Source organism: Thrips palmi, unplaced genomic scaffold (assembly GCF_012932325.1).
Source record: "Thrips palmi isolate BJ-2018 unplaced genomic scaffold, TpBJ-2018v1 HiC_scaffold_12, whole genome shotgun sequence".
Classification (NCBI taxonomy): domain Eukaryota; kingdom Metazoa; phylum Arthropoda; class Insecta; order Thysanoptera; family Thripidae; genus Thrips; species Thrips palmi.
The window spans coordinates 3,245,523-3,260,327 of NW_023144623.1; the positions used below are offsets into that span (position 1 = coordinate 3,245,523).

Genomic DNA, 14,805 nt, shown 5'->3' on the forward strand with positions numbered 1-14,805 from the left:
TACCACATTTTGAGCTCAATCGAGTGCATAGAGGCCTCAGAAAGGTGATTTTTCAATTTTGGCCATATTATGTGAAAAGTTGTCAGAGAAAACGAAAATTGCCCATAGAATCTGAACGGTGCATATTTCGGCCCCAAAAATTTGTGGCCTTACTTAGACCCACAAGGACCACCTTTGACCAAAAAATGGAGGAAATCGGCATCGGTCGTGTTCCACGATCGGACTTCTTAAAAAAAATGCCTCTCAATGTTTGAAGGCAACCATTGATGAAGCCACGCAGTTTTTGAGTCGCTCCGCCCCTTCTGCATTGCGGTATGCAATACGGCTGTTTGTGAACGCGACTTTTGCCTTGCTTTGCAGAACTAATATCTTATTGTGATCATCCTCAACTGTGTGCGTATGGCGGAACGTCGAAATGTCAAAGACACATTATAAAAGATAAACTTTGTATATTAATAAAATTTGTTGATTGAGCAAAGAATCTGTTTCGTACATTTAGTATTAATGTTGTACATAAACACACTGGCGAAACAAAGGCATTAAAATTATGCCCTTTAAGGTGGAGCGGCGTGAATCGTTAATGTCTTTTGGAAGGGCATTAAAATTTTGCTTAAGATTCCTATATCATCACCAAGGGCATAAAACGATGTACGCCCTTTAAGGGCGTAAAAGAGTATTTATGCCCTAAAGGGCGTAATTTTTATGCCCTGAAGGGCGTTATGTTTATGACTTTGTTTTAACAGTGCAGATAGAATCAAAAGGGGATAGTATTCAGTCTTTTTCAATTCGTCACCATGGGTTGTGAAGGCTCTGGAAAGATGGGAGCTTCAGACGGCCTCTGCCTGTTGGCCTGGTACTATTCCAGACTGGTGACTTCGCGACCTACGCGAAAGGTTTCACCACTTCGTTGAGCCACGACCGGTACTCGTGCACGTCGGTGAAGGCCGAGTAGGAGAGCTTGCGAGGGACGCCCACCGAAACGATCCCCATCAAGAACCAGCGGTCTCCGTGCTGAAACGCGAGCCCTCCGCCGCTGTCTCCCGGGGCGACGGTGGCACCTGGACAGGAACATGGCGATGTCAAACCATAGACAGACATGCAGAGGGAAAGATAATGCTCTCACTGCAAAACCGGTGGCAAGTTTGCCTGTCACAAAATTGCCCGCACTGGTAGCCAACGAATGTGACATCACATTCGTTTGAACGTGAAAACAGCGATGTCAGTTTGAACGTGACAAACAGAGAAAATTCATACTCATACGAATGTGACACACCGCACCGCTCTGTCACATTACTTCGGGCGCTACACGAAATCAGCAGGCAAACTGTCACATTAAAACGAATGTGACACATGGTACCCATTGACATACATCGTGTCACATCCAAACGAATGTGACATCCATATGCTGTCACGTTCGTCTGAATGTGACATGCCCGAATTGTCACATAAAATTGAACGTGACACGCCATAACCTGACACTTATGGCGTGTCCGGGGCGTGTCACGTTCGTTTGAATGTGACAATTAGGGCATGTCACATTCAAACGAACGTGACAGCATATGGGTGCCACATTCGTTTGGATGTGACACGATGTATGTCAATGGGTACCATGTGTCACATTCGTTTTAATGTGACAGTTTGCCTGCTGATTTCGTGTCACACCCGAAGTAATGTGACAGAGCGGTGCGGTGTGCCACATTCGTTTGAGTATGAATTTTCTCTGTTTGTCACGTTTAAACTGACATCGCCGTTTTCACGTTCAAACGAATGTGATGTCACATTCGTTGGCTACCAGTGCGCGTACTGATCTGAACACACTCTCGTTGGAGTGTACTCAGCTGAGCACACTCTGAGCACACTCAGAACCTTGCAAAGAATAGAGTGTTCTGAGCACACTGCTGAGTTTCCAGAGTGGTTTGCAGTGGACTCACCGTCGACATGGCCCGCACAGAACTTGTCGTTGGTGAGGAAGGGCAGGAAGGTGGAGGGCACCGCCGCGGCGCACTTGTCGAACGGGATGAAGGGCAGCTCCGCGGACTGCAGCACGGGGCTCGGCGACCGGTCCTCCGTGCGGCCCCACCCAACCACCTGCACATCCGTTCCCAGTTCAAACGGGAGAACCAAGCAATCTCATTGCCGGAACGTGACGTCACCTTCTAACGAATGTCACGTTCCTTTGAGCATTGTGTCACGTTCGTTACAACGTGAATAAGCTAATTTATGGCTGACTCACGTCCAAACAACTTCCTTGATGGCCGCCTGCACTGCAAAGCCAGTGGTAAGTTTGCTTGCCGCAAATTTGGCAAGCCGTCTTGAATGCCAAAATATGGCAAGCTTTGGTCGGAAATCTTCATAGGCTTGCGAAATTTTGGCAAGCTGGGTGTTTTTTTTCTTGCCAAGCTTGCCAATTTTTGGCATTCAAAATGCTTTGCCAAATTTGTGGCAAGCAAACTTACCACTGGCTTTGCAGCGTGAAAGGTAGGTAAAAAGAGATACTGAGCCCCTGCAAGTAGGCAAAAAGTGCTGCCCGTCTCCAAACACAGACACACACACCAACAAACAAACCGCCTTTGGATCCGCCCCTGACTGAACGCACCTTGCCGACGCTGTTTTCCGACGGCCTCGGCACGGCACTGCCGACCCAGTCCACGCAGATGGGCACCACGTACGCGTTGAAGTCGACGGGCGACTGCAGCACCACGAGGCCTATGTCGTCGGCGTAGTTGCGCGGGAAGCCGCGGTAGCGGGGATGCGGCACCAGCCGGGACACCTGGGCGTAGGTGCAACAACACTGTTAAGATTTGATGTCTCTTGGTGAGAAAAAATTGGATGATATTTTCATCACTTGAAGAGATGACAGCTTCATCACGAATTAGTGACATTTTATTAATGCTCCTACAATCACTGCATTGGGCGTGACAAACAATGTCTTCAACAAGATTTGGGACATTCTTTTACAGAAAATTAGCTTTGAAATTGTCCTTACGTGAAGAGCAAAAATTTTACAGAGAAGGAACCGACTTAGGAGTGTTGAACCTTTGCATCAAAGACAGCGAACACACCCACAATTCAAGAGTCTTGATCAATATAGTTTGGGTGAGGGGAACTACTTTTATCACTTAAATTTGGGTGATCAAGGATCAAATGGAAAGACTCAGAGCCAAAATACGGCCAGACAAAGAGTCTTGCCCAGGTTTGGTCAGGTGATAAAGTAACACCCAAAATTTTGGTGGTAAAGTCACTCTTGCCCATCCAAAATTTTAGTTTTGGCTATGGTTGTTTTCTTCTCTACGCATACTGACGTTTCGGCGCTGTGCTTCGGGAGTGCTTCGGTCCCAATCTCGGAAAGGACTGCCGACTGAAACTTGAAGGTCGTTCGCGTCCAACTGGCTGCCATACTGGCCATTCGTGAAGAGGCAATGCGCCGCTGAAAAACAGAAAGCAAAAACAACTGAATCGAGGAAGACTCGGAACCGTGCGTGAAGATCCATGAAATAAGTGTGGAAATAAGCCATGGTGGTCGCCTGAACTAAGTAGATCTCGTAAACCTACGTCACAGTGTTCTAGGTTTTGGATGCACAAATGAATTCCTTGCAATGTGATTTGAGCATCGTTAACTAGAAAGTCGGTGCAAACATGATACGAAGAAAAATTTCTCCATGATACAAATCCTTGTAGAAATTTTCATTGCAGGAGACAAATACACTGGCAAAACGCAACGAAAAATTCTATCAACAGCTTGTGGTTATTCTCCGCAGCCGAGGGGTCCATCACTCCCTCCAATCACTGTACACCCAAAAAAACAATCGTGATTAGAATCATCTACAATCATCTCCAATCATCACCAATCATTCCAATCACCTCCAATCATTCCAATCGCTAAAATCGTTTCCAATCCATTTCCAATCACGTTAAATCAGCAACAATCACGTTCGCAATCATTTAAATCAAGATTAAAATCGTTACAGTTTAAGTAAATAACCTGACATTGGAGCTGCTTTAGGTAGACAGTACAACATAAGCCGTTGTCAATGAAGTTTTCTTGCCAGTACTACTGATTTTAAAAAATCTTCTTTGGAAAAGAGGGCATCAGCATTCGTTGTTGGTAGTGTAATTTGATCCAGGAAGCGGAAGAAGGGAATAATTCTACTTATCTCCAAATTGGGTTTTATCTATTATGTTTGTACCTTAGATGGTTTGCATCATTACCAAATTACTTGCTATTTCCAGAAGTTGGAAAAACCAGTTCCCGAACAAATAATTCGTAGACCTACGTCACAGTGTTCTAGGTTTTGGATGCACAACTGAATTCCTTGCAATGTGATTTGAGCATCGTTAACTGTGAAGTCGGTGCAAGCATGATACGAAGAAAACTTTCTCCATGATACAAATCCTTTTAGAAATTTTCATTGCAGGAGACAAATACCGGCAAAACGCAACGAAAAATTCTATCAACAGCTTGTGAATATTCTCCGCAGCCTTCTAGTCGGTATTCTCCGTACACTGTTAAAAATCCACTGTAATATTACAAGACAATCACCTACAGTAATGCTGTTAAAAAACAGCAGTATTGTTTTGTGTCTGAACAGGAAACCCATCCAGAAACAGCACTTTCGTTTCATAACAATTTCCTTGTCAAGTAACAACAATGAAATCGTGATTCAAAATAGTTGAGTTGTCGTTGAACAGGTTTCATGTTTAAAACAGCCTTTTGCAATCTTAAAAATATATTGTTGTAGGTTACAAGGGTCCTTGTTTAATAACAGCCGATGAAATTCAACAAAGTGTTGGGAAGACATCGTCCGAAGATTTTCTAAAGAAGTCTTGTTTTATTACAATCGAACTGTCAAAAACAACCGAGGTACAACACTTGTAATAAAACAAGTCTGCTGCTATCAAACTTAACAGCAAAAGTGCTGTTAATTTACAGCACTTTTTTTAACACTGTAGGACCTTACAGTATTAACCTGCTAAGCTTGCGCCATTTCCTTCGTAGCGAGGTAAATTTTTCATCGTAAGACATTATTTTGAGTCTTGAATGTTAGAATCAGGGTGCTTGAGATTTCTGTTCATTCCAAACCCGGGGATAAAAAAATCTTACCAGTGACAATGACACGGGGGAGGACCAAGGAGCCCCCGCACACCTGAACGGACGCCACGTACAGACCGGCGTGCCAGGGGAACTCGCTCAGGGACGCGTTCTTGCCTTTCACGATGAACGCTTGGCCGCTCGCGGACGCGAATCCGCATTCTGCAACACAATTTGCTAAGTGCCATCCTCACAATTGATTTTCGAGACGGATCCGATGCCTCCCACTTCAAAATCCACTGAGTACTTAGTACACATCAGTGGGAGTGTGAAATGAGACAATTATTCCTGTGTAGGAGTGTTAGAGACAGTAAACATACACGGCAAAATCGGTTCCTGATTTTCCCCACAGCCTCCATTGAAATCGCATTGTCTTAGGTTACCGGGGAAAACTAGGAACGGTTTTTGCCGTGGGAGTGTTATATAGACACGTATACATCTAATCCAGTTGATGAAGACGAAGTGTGCTTTCTTGAGTAACACTTCTGTAGGAGTGTAATAGGCAAGGACACACCAATGAGAGTGTACTTGGGCTAGTGTAGATGTGCACTTGCCTAAAACTCCTGAACTTGTCAACGAGTACACTCTCATGTGAGCTAAGTACACATTGGATCTTGTAGGGTAGGTGCCCTCTGGACTCTCCTAACCACCACCTCCGTCTTTCAGACACGGTGTGCATAGTACACACTGCCTGGAGGATAAGACCGAAGGTTAGAAGAACAATAAGAGTAAAAGTTCCGAAGCAGCGACCCGTCCTTCAACAAACCAACATCTGCCGCAGAGCAGATGCTGTCTTGAGACAGTTGTAGTTACGGTTATTCTCTGGACAGATGTGACTTACGTGCAACACCTTCAAAGGGAACGATAACAGCGCCCGCTGGTCTTCGCGACACAGTGGAAACATCTGAAACAGAGAAATGAAAAAATTGCTGTACTGTGTTCGTACTCAATACCGTAAGCCGGGGGTAATATGAGACAATTTCGGAGTAATATGAGACGGAGTTTGGTTTGCGTAAGATTCACTATGAGCCCGCTATTCGGCCACAAAGAGGGCCACCACTATAACAAATTCATTACTCTTGATGATACCATTTTTCGCCGTGAAGTTTGACAGGGATGAGTCATCAAATGCCACGAGCATTATAATTCTAACGATAAAAGTCATGCGTCTCTTATGACCCCGAAATTGTCTCATATTACTCCAGCTTATGGTAATCACACAACGTTTTTGTATCTGACACGTATAGCTTAGACAAATCTAAGATACGATGGATTCCTCGCGAAATTTTACATGTAGATAGCCGAGCGTAAAAACCTGAAACCTCTTGGCTTTTAACTGACGCTTTGATTGCATTTTCCTGCATTTTTGGGACCACCATCGCAACTATTCACTCATAAACACAACCCCCGCATGCCCTGAAACTGGTCGCTTTTGTCACCTGATCCACTTTTCAGGGCGCCCAATGTCGTCCAGTTTCTGAGCACCTTTGTTACCTTTGTCGCCTGGTCTCAGGGCAGCAAAAGTCATGAAGAAGCTTGCATTCTCTCATGGTTCGGCAGCGCCGATTGTGCCCAGAATTTGGCCACCTTGGTCGCCCAGAGACTAGGCACCTGTGCAATGCTCTGCCATAGGAGAGGGCCAGTTGCAGGACCACTTTTGAGGACCCCGAAGCTAGACAAAAAAAAAATTGCCCAGTTTCAAGGCATGCCAAATTTAGAGTGTAGGTGTGTAAACAACTTCCACTCTACTTTTTTGGTGAGGCCATTGGTGATGCAAATAATCCGAAATTCGCTCCTATGCCTCTTTCAAAAAATAGAAAAGAAACATTTTAAATACTCGTTTATGGAGAAGGAAACGGGGGGTGAAGTGGCCTACACCCCTTGGCAGCACACAGCACACCCACCACCAACGTTGCAGTTTAGTCCACCGTAATTACCCATTATTAAAAAATTAAGAGGTTTCAATTGCGTTTGCGTCTGAGAGCACGAAGGAACTCGCATACCTCCGAAGGTGACGGGCATGTCGCTGTTCCAGTGGTCCGGCCGCACGTTGAGCGTGTCGCTGCTGGCCGAGGGCGCGGGCAGCGTGGCCACCTTGTCGGGGTGGCCCTGCAGCCACACTGCGAGCTGGCCCGCGCGCCGCTCCGCCTCGAACACCAGGTAGCCGCTGCGGAAGTGCTCCGCCGGCCGTGCCTGCGCCGAAGGATCCAGTCAGACGACCAAGCGCGCGGTGCCAAACGCTCAAGGACGGGATACACTGTTGAGGATTTCTTAGCAGATGATACGTTTACGTATCATCATGCTTGTAGTCTCAAGCGCAGAGTACCGAGTTAATTGGTGCAAGAACGAAAAAAGTTTCTGCTAAATTTGTACCACGATGTAATTTCAAAATTCTAGAACTTCAAATTCGATCTCATCATCAATTGCGAATTCACAAAATACTCTCAAACTTTAAAAAAATCCTTAAATTTTGGCCGACTTTTTCTTCCTATTTACAAAGGAAACAAGGGACGAAACCGCAAATTTTCTTACTTACTTTCTTTCTTTCTTTCTTTCTTTCTCGATTTTACCTGTTAATTAACGATATGACCATTAAATTTTGGAAGCTTTTTGGAAAATGATGAATTACTTGTATGTAATCCTACCATTTCGAAGCACGTCGTCATACAGATTCAACAGGCAAAGATTCGAAAAAATAAGCTTGATTCGAGCTAGAGATTTCGCTGTAAAATTACTTTTCGATTCGTTTCGATTTCTAAAATTTTGAGTTAAGTTCGAAAGATTGACGTTTGTCAAATTTACGATTCTTGTCGTTACTTTACTTATTTTTATTTGTAAAATTACGATAGTATTTGCGGGGATTCCTAAAGCAAAATAACGACTTCACCTTACAGTGAAGTCAAAACGTCAAAACGCCTGCAGTCGCGAATGAGGAAAGTGAACGTGATGTTTCTCGCGCGGCACAATTGCGATGCCTTCCTGAAGAGGCGCTTCGAGGTCGAAATGGACCGTATTTCGAGCTAACCCCCTCAAAGTGGCATTATTTTGACCGTTTTGAGTCTCCTTGCCTGAGCTTACCGCCCACTCACCCCGCTGTTGTAGTTGCCGCCGGTGCAGTAGCGGCCTCGCGCGTTGCAGCCCGTCAAGGCGCTGTACGTGAGCTGGCCGCTCGGCACGGCGCCAGGCACCCACAGCCTGCTGCATTGGCCGCCGTCGCACAGGTGGAACTCGACGGGGCCGAACTCCTCCTTGTAGTGCACGCGCACGGTCACCCTCTGGCCGACGGACAGGGTTTTCGTCGGCACTGGGAAAGGAAATGAATGCACCCGGTGAAAACACTTGTGTGCGTCTCAGCTGAAATTCCAAACGCTACACTGTCAGAAATTTCCAAAGAAAATAATATGGAAAAATCATGGAGTTTTTCTGAAGCTTCTGCATAGAGCTCTCCATAAAAGCAAACTCTGGGCTTTCTCTGAAAATTTTCGGAATTTGGAACAAAAATGCATGCTTTACTATCAGGAAATCACGAAAAACCTGTTTGCAACCAGGCAAAGTATGAGGGGAAAAGGTGGCCCCTCCTTGTTTAGCTCAGTTTTTAGGCACGAAGTAGCCTTATAGTATACCCAGGATTCAGCTGGCCCGAGATTCAATTTGTGTGGCCCTTTATGCATTTCGGAAATTTTCTATACGATTTTAATGAGACTTTGCAGAGTTGTAGAACTTCGAACGCTGATCCTCATGCTGAAATCTGGTTAAAAAGTTGGTGGCCAATTTTGAGAAATTTGCTGTCAAAATCGCCGTTTCCATGGCAAAACTCGACTCGTCAAAGGAAAAAAAAAGGAGTGGGGGGAGCCGAGCCGGGGCGGGCTTCTTTTTGGGTCTGTACAGCTTACTCCAAAAGCTGAAATAGCACGTTCGAAATGAAAAAAAAATTTTTGACTGCAGGTAGAGAAGATGCAACAATAGAATTGATCCAGGAAGCGGAAGAAGGGGATAACTCAATTTTAGCCATTTTTCAGGAGAAACCAAAAACTGATAGCAGGGAATACTAAAACAAATCAAATGAATGTTGCAGATGTTAATAATTTCAAAAAGCATTAGTAAAATTTTGGAAAAAAATCAAAAGTGTAAGGAAATCACTTTTCGTTGAAATGGAAAACAGAGTCAGCTCACCTTATAAGCCAAAGGCAGGCTAGCGCCGCAGGCCAAGTTAGGTACGCCAGGCGCGGATTGGAGGAACAGGCAGCGAGACATCGCGAAGCCTGTTACGACAAGACGCGGTCTGGCGTAAACCTACCTTGTTATCATCTGGTTTGGCTCATGTAAGGTCTTAAAATATTCCCTAATGCCCGTATTAAGTCACTGTCCTTTGAGAATTTTCGTTAAGTCCAAGGCCGATTTGTCCTGGAGTCATGAACTTTGTATTGGCAATGTCTCAGAATGGCTGGAATCGAGTTCGGACGCTTTCCGCACGCACTTTTGACATCGGACGTTTTCCGCGCGGACCCGCCAGATCGGATCTTTTCCACACGGACCTGGCAGATCGGATCTTTTCCGCACGGACCTGCCCGATCGGATCTTGTTCTTAGGGCCCATCGAGAAGATGGTCCCTTCTTGGGCCATTTCAGACGAAAGAATGCTTCGGCGAAGCCCTCTTGAACATATCTGAGAAAAGACTTGCCTTTTTCCTGTCATCAGGATCCAAGTAATGCTCCAAAGAAGATTTGTTTAAGCCCTGAGAAAATCTCTCCGAAAAAAGTTGGAAACAAAACGGAGTCTCCATGAACGTGATTACAGACTTTTTCACCATAAAATTTCGGAGCTAATTCCTAACAGAGTGGCATCAGCGGCTCATGCCACGATAGTTGTTTAGCCTGTGCATACGGCGTTTGAATTACAATGTGAAGTGTTCAGTTCTTACCCTGTCCAGTTTTTCCCCGCACTGGCCCTAGCGTGTAATGGTGAAATGCCAAAAAATGCCCTAGGCTAACGCATGGGAAGGCCTAGCACTTTACGTGCGATGCAAAAGCATAGCACAAATTTGTGGGATGAAAACATATTTTTAGAATGCTGTTTACTGAAAATTTGACTCGTCACTTGATGACAATTTCAAGGCTAATTTTCCTTACACTGCAAACCTAACTGTCTACTTAGCACGCACTTACTTACAAATGCATGCTTGCAAGTACACACTTACAAACGCATGCTTGGCCAAGCATGCACTTACAAATGCATGCTTGGCAAGTACACGCTTACAAACGCCTATGCTTAGCATGGAGTTATACGGCGCCAAGCATGCGTTTGTAAGTGTGTACTTGCCAAGCATGCATTTGTAAGTGCATGCTTGGCCAAGCATGCGTTTGTAAGTGTGTACTTGCAAGCATGCGTAAGTGTGTACTTGCAAGCATGCATTTGTAAGTGCGTGCTAAGTGGACAGTTAGATTTATAGTGTACAAGAGAGTCATCAAAAGAATCGATGACATTGTTGTCACGCCCATGCATGCAATAAATATAGGATCTTTGATGAAAATGTCATCAACTTGTGATGAGACCGTCATCATTTGAAAGTGATGAAAATATCATCCACGATTTTGTCATAAAGTGACAACAAATTTTCAGTGTTCTAGCACAACCTTTAAGCCCGTGTTTCACCAGCGAGGCCCAAGGCGAGCGTGCCCCCTACCTTTGTCGCACATGGCCGCAATCTCGTCGCTGCCATCACTGCAGCCGTCCACGTCGCCGTTGCACACCCAGGAGGCGGGGGTGCACTCGCCGCTGTTGCAGCGGTACTTCTTGAACCCGTCCTCGTAGTCGCAGGTGTCATCTGTCGACAGCATCCGTGCATCAGTTATCAGGTGTGCACAGTCACAGGCAATTACTTTGAAAGTTTTTTTAATGCGTAGCATTTGAAATAAATTTTTACAGAGTGTTACCATCCGAGTCCAGCAACTTACTGATGAAAGCGGCGGGCATGTCGTTGTTCCAGTGGTCCGGCCGCACGTTGAGCGTGTCGCTGCTGGCCGAGGGCGCGGGCAGCGTGGCCACCTTGTCGGGGTGGCCCTGCAGCCACACTGCGAGCTGGCCCGCGCGCCGCTCCGCCTCGAACACCAGGTAGCCGCTGCGGAAGTGCTCCGCCGGCCGCGCCTGCACCAGAAACTCTGTTTAGATGACCTGTGTCATTTTATTTTGTGACCTTGACGTTCCTACATTGTGAGTGACATTGATTTTTCTACAACCTTGATCTTTCTCCAACCTTAATCTTCCTACAAGCTTGATCTTTCTACAAGCTTGATCTTTCTACAAGCTTGATCTTTATACAACCTCGATATTTCTACAACCTTGACCTACACACTAAATTCTTATGTACTTTTTGTCCGTGTACCTATGGCCATATTTGAACATACGAAAGATATGCAGTTATAATTAGGTATAATTTTACAAATATTGAAACAGAATATGGAAATTTGGTCCCTAATTTACTAATGAAATTGTACACAGCTTGCGTATGTGCAAACGGCCATAGTCATGGACAATAAAGGTACATAACATTTGGTGCGTACTTCTTGACCTTGGTCCGCCCACTCACCCCGCTGTTGTAGTTGCCGCCGGAGCAGTAGCGGCCTCGCGCGTTGCACCTTGTCAAGGCGCTGAACGTGAGCTGTCCGCCCGGCACGGCGCCAGGCACCCACAGCCTGCTGCATTGGCCGCCGTCGCACAGGTGGAACTCGACGGGGCCGAACTCCTCCTTGTAGTGCACGCGCACGGTCACCCTCTGGCCGACGGACAGTTTCGTCGACGGGACTGCACGAAAGGGCAACGGGGGTTCAATTCAAAGCAGGTACATACTGCGTTCTGTTAACTGTCGCGCATGAAAGTTTCAGATTTTTATCTCAATCGTTCCGCTTACTTTGATTCACTAATTCACCATGAAATTGACCCACCTTAGCCGTGAATTAGGCGCAAGCATCACGCTACGTATATTTTTGGCCCATAGCCTTTGCATAAAATTGGGCGTGCGCATGAAGCGCACAAATTCATGAATTTTTAAACGTATGCAGAATTTTATACAAAACTTATAGACAAAAATCTACATTGAAATTTTGTGACAGTAGCAAAATTTTTCCAGAATGTGAGTCTTTTCCTTCTTTATTTTATTTTTACTGTCATTAGCTGACCGCCATTTTTTGACAACCCAGCCAGGAGGAGCTGATGTCAAAAAACGGCCATGAAAACAAAACAAGCACCTTCGTAGGCTAATACTATGAAGAAACACCAAATTACAACGTGCAGCAGTCTTTTGGTGCATAGCATTTCCGCAAAATTGAGCACACGCGCGAAACGCTCGAATTCGTGCGCAACAATGCACACTGTCGTGCTTCGTTACTCACAAAATTCGTGCATTTCAAAACGCATGCATAATTTTACGCAGCTTACGCCCCAAAAAGCTACATAGCAACTTAGAGTGAAAGCTATCTTCGTATCACACTTGCGCCGTTTTCATCGCACATGGGACGTTTTCGACACACTGCAGGAAATAACCACAACAAAAGTACACAAATTTCTGGCAATTTTTTAATCAGGAATTTAGTGTACTTTTTAAGTACAACAATTGTTGTTCAAAGTACAATGGAACCGGCATGCCGAGTGCTGTGCAGTCCAGGGCTCGTTGTGGTTTGTACAATTCTCGTTAATCCCTGTTGTACTTTTGTTGTACAGTTTTTGTTGTACTTTTGTTGTACTATCCACACTTTTTCTTGCAGTGCATTGCGCTTGTTCTCACGCACCACTGTCACACTTGGACGCTTTCTCATCGCTGCCGTCCTTGCAGCCGTCGACCACCCCGTTGCACACCCACGACGCGGGGGTGCACTCGCCGTTGTCACAGCGGAACTTTTTGAATCCATCTTGATAGGGGCACCTGTTGCCTGCAAAAGAAACGTAACCGTTTGCATCCTTTGTGCTACCAACGCAATATCGCAGATGGCGTGTATTGGTCTCCTCTCCTTTTCTTTTATTGCCATAAAAACCGACGATTTTGATTGAAAATTTATCAAAACTGATCACTAATTTTGCAATACTACCGCCAAGGCTCTGCGTGCGTAGCCCCTCGTCTAGACTGCAAATCCAAGTGTGGGAAAGTCTCACAACATTTAGTGTCTCCTCACGCTTACAAGTGTGAGCCACGTTTTGTCGCACCGGCAGTGGGGTATTTTGTCCCCCCCCCTCAAATGTTCAGACTTAAAAGTGCCATTTTGAGTTCGAAAGGGAGAAAAATATGGCAAAGTCACCAATTCTTTAATTTGTGCGTTTCGGCCGCAGGTTTTCTCGATTTGCAGTGTACACTAACATCAAACGGTGCATTGTAAACACCGAGGCAATGGCCTTCGTTTCTGCGCTGCCGCGTTGAATTACGTGCGACGGAGACAGAAGATTCATGCTGAAAGTTCAAAGAGCAATAGTCGGCATGTGCGATAAAACTGAGATCGAACTTATCGTACCCACAGGCATGACGCTCAGAGCATAGGAATACAGAATCAAAACCTTACGAAGTATATTTTCAGCGTTACAAACTATCTAGTAACGAAATGGAATGCAATTTCCTGGGAGTTCCTTGGATAACCAGGACCCGCGGTTTTTTTTTGTCGCGTGAATAGTCCCCAACTTCCTACTGAGAAATGCCGTGCAGTCATAACACCAAGCTAATTCTCAGTACGTTACGAAACACATCCATCATAAAACAGAGAAATTTGTTCGTAATAGAAGAAACTCATCATAAGTTACTGAGAACCCTTCACCATGGGGTACTACCTTCACTGTGCTGTCATAATTACACGCTTATTGTTAGTACTACGAAGAAAAAGCTCGGTATAGGTTCCACTGCAATGCCCAGTGGTAAGTTTCCTTGCCACAAATTTGGCAAGCCGTTTTGAATGCCAAAAATTGGCAAGCTTGGCCCGGAAATACTCCCCAGCTTGCGAAAATTTGGCAAGCTTCTGAAGATTGCCGACCAAAGCTTGCCAAATTTTGGCATTCAAAACGGCTTGCCAAATTTGTGGCAATCAAACTTACCACTGGCTTTGCAGTGTCTCGGGAGTGAAGCGGCGAGCTTTCTGACCTGCGCTGAGCACTAGTCCACACAGGGCCAGGGCGAGGTACAGCCTCACGGCGATGGCCAGCTCCATGGCCGTGCCGGCGTGGCTGAGGCTCGCTGCGAGTGGCGAGGCGATGCGCGGAAAACTTTGCCACGGGACAAGCTCCTCCCAACCGGCCGGCGGCAAGACCGAGACTGAGGAATCCAGCGTGTGCAAGCACGACGGCCCCGCACCCTGACTCGGTCTGTCTCCCTCGCACTCACAGGGCGCCGCCCATGGGTGCGAGAGAGACAGAACGACGAAGACGACTCTCAGAGTGTCTCTCGGAGTCTGCCGCCTGGGACTCCCAGGCTCGCGCGTCACCGTATCGGAGCGAGAGGAGAGGGGGGGGGGCACAGCAGGCTGACCCCGAGCAGTCGCTCTGTCTCTTTTGCCCTCATGGCGCGTCCCGCACAAGTGTGAGAGAGCGACGAAGCGCTGTTTGGGATCTGCTACCTGCGCCGCGACTCGCACCAACAGCAGGGACCCGGCTGGAACCGGGAAGGCTGCCGACCGCTGGGATGATCCATCTGAGCGCCGTGAGGTAATCAGAGCCAAGACAGTGTAGGAGAAGTACACAACTGT

At 46.1% G+C, this 14,805-nt stretch overlaps 1 protein-coding gene across 1 annotated transcript; it reads right to left on the bottom strand.

The window, feature by feature from the left end:
- Window positions 1–429: 429 nt before the first annotated feature.
- Window positions 430–14,364, bottom strand: LOC117639895 (modular serine protease-like). Its single transcript, XM_034375864.1, has 13 exons — window positions 14,205–14,364; window positions 12,874–13,014; window positions 11,676–11,890; window positions 11,044–11,233; window positions 10,773–10,913; window positions 8,179–8,393; window positions 7,093–7,282; window positions 5,931–5,993; window positions 5,102–5,251; window positions 3,303–3,427; window positions 2,597–2,770; window positions 1,932–2,088; window positions 430–1,058 (listed from the first exon to the last, which is right to left on the bottom strand). Exons 1-13 carry the CDS (start codon window positions 14,269–14,271, stop codon window positions 883–885), a joined length of 2,004 nt encoding a protein of 667 aa, XP_034231755.1. The 5' UTR covers window positions 14,272–14,364; the 3' UTR covers window positions 430–882.
- Between the last annotated feature and the right edge of the window lie 441 nt (window positions 14,365–14,805).